The 6033-nt window shown below is 34.6% G+C and overlaps 1 protein-coding gene across 3 annotated transcripts in view; it reads right to left on the reverse strand.

Moving 5' to 3' along the window:
• The window catches only part of ambra1b (autophagy/beclin-1 regulator 1b), a 27662-nt gene extending 21736 nt beyond the window's left edge, over positions 1-5926 (reverse strand). For 2 of the 3 annotated variants that reach the window (XM_015045270.1, XM_015045269.1), the window contains exons 1-2: positions 5454-5925; positions 254-465 (exon numbers count right to left, since the gene is read on the reverse strand). In XM_015045270.1, coding sequence (XP_014900756.1) covers positions 254-385 — 132 coding nt within the window. In that variant the 5' untranslated portion in view covers positions 386-465; positions 5454-5925. Of the gene's footprint in view, positions 1-253; positions 466-5453 lie in introns of all 3 variants that reach the window. The other variant, XM_015045271.1, reaches the window with a different exon arrangement.
• Between the last annotated feature and the right edge of the window lie 107 nt (positions 5927-6033).

The following is a 6033-nucleotide window of genomic DNA, read 5'->3' on the forward strand; positions in this document are numbered from 1 at the left end:
AAATTAAACAGTGATGTTAAAAATATACATTTTGCTACACTGTATGACCAAATAAGATAAGTGTTTTTTTTTCTATATATTTTTTTGACCCAGATTACCTTATTAAGCATTTAATTTATTGCCATTCTTAATGGATGATCAGGAGAACAACAGGTGTTTGGTGGAAGGCTGCACTTGAACGCAGCATTTATGTGCTGAGGATGTCCAGTTTCATTAAATCCAAGCTGTTGGGACTCGAGCCTTTTTAACCCACCTGACTCTGCCATTTCATCCAGCGGACCTTCTCCTCCACCAGCAGCTGCAGGAGCCGCTGCGAGCCGAACGTCTGGGATCCCCGCTCCCGGCTCGACAGGATCCGGACCGAGTTCCTCTGACGGGACGCCATGTTGCTACGGGGGCGGGCCTCAGCTGATTGGCTGCTCACTCCTGCTGCCGTCAGTCTGTTGTCGCCATGCAGAGGCCAGGCTACGACAGAAACGGATCGGTTCAGAAAATATTTTCACCATAATTCTATTATTAACAGCAAAAACACTGACGAACGATCAGCAGTTTGAATTTTACTCTGAGAAAAGCGTACAAACACTTTTCAAGGTAAGTTTTCAAACTTTTCCAGCATCAAATTGGGGATAAAACAATAAAAATAAACAAAAAAAAAATACAGTTTCAATTCACTATTATATATGATTAATTACTGTTATTAATAATGTCTTGTTATAGAATTTGACATTTACCATATAAACTAAAATGTAGCAAAATTTGGTACCACTCCATAGTAATGCTCCCTTCATAGATGCCTAATAGTTTATAGATACGTTATCAACTCATCTGTAAACAATTTAAAAAAAATCAAGTCAAAGTTTATTTATGGAGTACATTTACAACAACCTCAGCTGACCAAAAAGCTTCACAACAGTCACAGGTGGATAAATGATGAAACGGAAAATTAAATTAAGTTTGGTTAAAAAAAATAAGACAATTATAAAATTGGCAGAAAATACCAAAAAGTAACATGAAAAAACCCCAAGAAATGTTTAATTTAGTTCAGCTGCAGCAAGTTCCCAAAAAAACTCAAATCAGTTAAGTATTAATTGCTTTTCTGATCATTGATAAGTTATCATTGGTAACTGATTATTGTGCATGAAGGGTGAAAAGGACACTATTTGTAAAACACTGCATATATTTTACCAATTATTATTATGCTCACAAAGTAGTCTGAAATGTTCAGTATAACAATTTTATACTAAAATATATAAACAGATTTTAATCAAGCATTAGTTTGCACTTTATTGCATTATTACAAAACTGTGCAATTTCAATATCAAGCACTTTCAAAAGCTTTGTAAGAAATCGAGCACTTTCCAAACCTTAAAAACACCAAAGTGAAATTCAAGCAAACTTAAACTCTGAATCAGACCAGGAAGAATTTTTTTTTTTAAAAAAGCACCAAAGCTGCAGAGACAATAAGGAGCTTCGTTTCCTCAGCAGTCGTTAATCCAGAGTAATAATTATTCTCAGTTTGAAACAAAAAAAAAGCATTTATTCAGATTTCAGGGTGCTGATCTCTGCAGCTTTAACTAACGCGCAAATTTACAGAGTTATAAATAAATAAAGGTTTAGCTGAGACTAAAACACCAGACCGAGTCATTGAAGTTTTGGAAGAAAAAGAGAAAAATTAAAGAAAGAGATGATAGTTCATGCAAATGGTAATTATTGAGCTTGTTTTAACTTAAAATGCCATTAATTGATTTATTAATTATTGATCTAACTCACACAAACAGATTCTACCTGACCTCTAAAACTGATCCCATCTGAAATCTTTAAACACAAAGTTTTATTTAGAGTTGCATATCTAACTCCTTTCCACACACACGCACACACACACACACACTCCGCTACAACTCAGTATCAGCTGAGGAATGAACAGATGATGCGTCACCGCCAGATTAAGGAGTAAACACGTCGGCATAAAGCGCCTAAGATCAGAATAATCCACACAGCTGAACCTGGTTAATGCGTGACCTTTCGCTGACCCCGGCCGCAGTGTTTGGGTTTTAGTCAGCGAGCAGGGCGAATCAGAGTAACACCTGGATTTAAACCATCAGTCTCAGTCAGAGGAGAGGGAAAGAAGTCATCGCATTTAATTCAGAGAAAACTTTCCATTAGAACGTAAGAAAAGTAAAATATTTTAGTGAGGAGAAAATTACAGAAAGAAAAGCTTAAAAGTTCAATAACATTTAAGCATTTTTACAAGATGGAGACGCAGTGCTGCAGAATATGAGAAAATATTGCAATGAGGACACCAGGTACGATGTCACTATATTTCGGCCTGTGATGATAACACATACATGTTCCAGAGCAATAAATTGTTCCAGAAGTTACTGTGATAAGCGATAATATTGTTCTTGAGACCATTTTAGAGTAATAAAATGGTACTAATGGCACAATAATACAAGAACCCATCGTCAAAGATCAATAAACTTTAAAATTTAATCAGCATTTAACACTGGAACTGGAAAGTAAATAAAACAGAAACAATAAATAAAATAAATTATGAAGTTTCTGTAGACAAAGTCTTCCTTCAGAAAAAAAAAAAGAACTTTTGTCATCCAGTTTTTGGTTGAAAGAGAGAAAAGAGAAAAACAATTTCTCTGTAACATGAATACAGACCATACTTACAATGCGATGCGACATATTTTACAACCAGTATGTGTATATTATATTATGCTTAACATGCAACATAATCACTCATAAAAACAGCTGCGAATTGATTTTATCATCAAATTGATTGGTTAGAAAGTGTACATATATATATATATATATATATATATATATATATATTTTTTTATTATTGTTTATATGTGATCCACAATGCTTAATGGAAAGGTTTGTTAACTTTTTAAAATATAATTAGTAATTAATGTTTATTTTAATTTGTTGTTGCAGTTTGTATTGAAACATGCTTTGCTAGAATCGACTGGTAATCTGACATCATATTGTGATAATAGGCCTGTCATATGATAAATTTTACTGGACGATAAAATGTCCTAGTAAATATAAATATCGCAAAATAAGATATGGTTTCTATATCATTTGCAAATAATACAATTATAATGGTATAATAATCCAAGTTTTCCCTCTCAAAAAACAATATTTTAATTTTGTAAAAAGTATCCAAAATAAAAAAAACCATAAACAATGAATGAAACTGAAAAAACACAAAACACACAATAGAAACCATAAATAAAATGGATTATTTTGCCTCTCTAAACAATATTACCCTTCAAAAAATATCAGAACGGAAATTATCAAGCTTGTTTTAACTTACCAGGTGATTAATTGTTAGCTTATTGTGACAAGCTTATGTAATACTTGAAATGGCTGAAAAATAAATGAAAATATAACATTTTTGTCCATAACACACAGCTCTATTAGAATGAGTCATTAGGGCAGAGTAAGGACTGTAAATCACATTAAGAGAAGAATTTTTCTCCACTTTAAGCTCAGTAATAATAATATTAACAGGTTTCACGTTGAGGGAAACAGCAGGAAGATCCTGGATTAAATACCAGCCAGACTACAGCTTTGCTTTTCACTTTAAGGTTTTTAATTTCTGCATAGTTTCTCCAACTTCTTCCTGCTTCCGTCTGAAAAGCACAAACCGAGTTAATGGACGATCTGCATTTTCCTTCAGCTATAACTTATCGATGCATGAATAAAACGTACAGCACTGGACACTTTTTTATTTAAATTAAAATAAATATAAACTGTCTGGATTGAGGACTGCAGGTCAGAATGAGTCATGAAAACTGAAAATGTTTGGAACAGCATTCCAAACATTTTCCGGTAACAAAGAAAGTAAATCTGATCAGGAGGACAATAGTCACAAGAAATTATAATCAACCTGAACTCCCATTATAACTGAGAACAAGCAGTAATAACCCTGACATGGAGCTTTATGATTATTTAAAAAAGCTAATGAGCCAACACTTCACCTTTCCCAACAACTACCATATTCAAATGACTGGTCTTACTTCATAAATCGAAGTGAACCAATCAGACCAAACAGCGACCATTTTATAACAAGGATCTGATTTCAATCTAGGTTTCAAACTAATACAGTCTCAGATAAAGAGCAGAAATTCCTCGTTAACTGGAAAGAAAACAGTTTCCAGTAGAAATCAATGACATATCAGCATTAACATCAGTATCAACATAAGGAACACTTAACACCAGAACTGGAAGACATTTTAAATATGCAAAATAAATCATCAAAACGACTGAAACAAACTAAATAAATTATGAAGTCTCAACAAAACAACATAGGAATCATTAGACTCAGACTGGAGAAACAAGCAAAACTTCCAGTCAGGACTTTTGTAACAAAATAAAGAGTCAAACTAACTTTGTTGTACTGCGGGTCAAAAGTTTGCTGTATTTTTCAAAATGGTGGCTTTTCAATAGTAAAGCATCACATTAAAGAATAGGCAAACTACACAAACATGTACGCAAAAGGAAAATGTCACTGTAATTTATTGACTTATTCCTTATTGTGACACACTTAGATAAACCTGAGATGGATGTGTTGTCTTCTTCACTTGATTTATTTCTTATTTTTTAAATTATATGTACTACTTTTTGTCTGGGAATGAAGGAAACATGGTCTCCTCATCAACCTGGTCACAGAACCAGCAGGACTCCAGGAACTTCTGCATCATGGTGGGACAGTCGTAATGATCTGATGAGCTCAGCATGATGCCAGTAGAGATCTGAAGCCATCCAGGATTTCTGCATAGAGCTATGTTGGATCAGAAGATCATTTCCAACTCCTGTCATGAGGCAGAAGTAATAGGAGGTTCCAAATCCCAAGAATCTGATTCAGGAACAGTTTCTGCAAACTAGGATGTTGGGCTGAAGAAAAACTCCCCTTTATGTGAAATGACCTTATTCACAGTATTTAATGAAATTTTTTTTATTGCTTAAAGTTAGATTTTTACGCAAAAATGTTACATTTGTATATTACTCATTGCTGCTGGTCTTTTGTTTGAATATTCTTGTGTGATACCGAGTAATAAGGTCTGGATAAATCCATTTTGAACACTGTTTGTGTCCCACTTCGACTCTCTAACACCTACAAACATTATAAAATGTCAACGTCAACTGGAGGTTAATGTACCAAGTCACCCAAGCATAGTTTATTTACAACAAAGCCTCTAACTAACCTAAAAGACACACTAACAAACCAGTAATCGTTAATCTGGTGATGTTAGCTAGATATGTCCAGCTAACCTTTAGATGAAGCTAAAACCTACATTAATTATTGCTTAAATATATCCAGTGTTTCTAAATATCCATTATAAAAAGCTACAGTAAAAGGTGAGAGTATAAACCCAAAATTTAAATCACAGAATGAAAAAAATCCACATTTAAAGAAAAATCATCGGCGCTCGGCCTACCTTTACAGCCGCTGCTAACGGGTTAGCTGCTAACAGGCTAGCTTCGGTTAGCCGCTGAACAATAAACCGTCAGACAGAAACATCCGCGTCTCCGGGTCACTCTGCTGGGCAGGCTCTGTTAAGATTAGCGGCCAATGTTCGTCTCCAACGAGGTAAAACAAATCCAAGTTGATTTTTGAGACATTGGTCCGATGGTTTAGTAGCTGCCAGACGACACTCTGCTGCTGCGCATCCAGCTAACGGCTAACCAGGCTAGCTCCGCAGGTTGGCTGGCAGATCGCCGAGTAATCGAACTCTACTAATTTAAGGAAGATATTTGTAATATAAACCACCAACGTAAGGCACAAAGGTGAAATATTACCTTTAACATTGGTATATGTGTTCTGCACTAATTCTAAAACAATAAAGCTACCAGAAAATCAGGCTGTTTCGATAATCTTGACAGAGAAGTTGCTCTTCAGTCGACTGGCGCTCCTTAAATGGACTGGATAAAATCAGAGTCAAATGATTTACAAATCACCCACTAATGTAATCACGGCATTGTAATCTAAAAATAATAAGTCACAGAAAAAAAAAATGA

The sequence above is a fragment of the Poecilia latipinna genome, unplaced genomic scaffold (assembly GCF_001443285.1).
Source record: "Poecilia latipinna isolate Pla-1442-1.1 unplaced genomic scaffold, P_latipinna-1.0 Scaffold718, whole genome shotgun sequence".
NCBI lineage: Eukaryota > Metazoa > Chordata > Actinopteri > Cyprinodontiformes > Poeciliidae > Poecilia > Poecilia latipinna.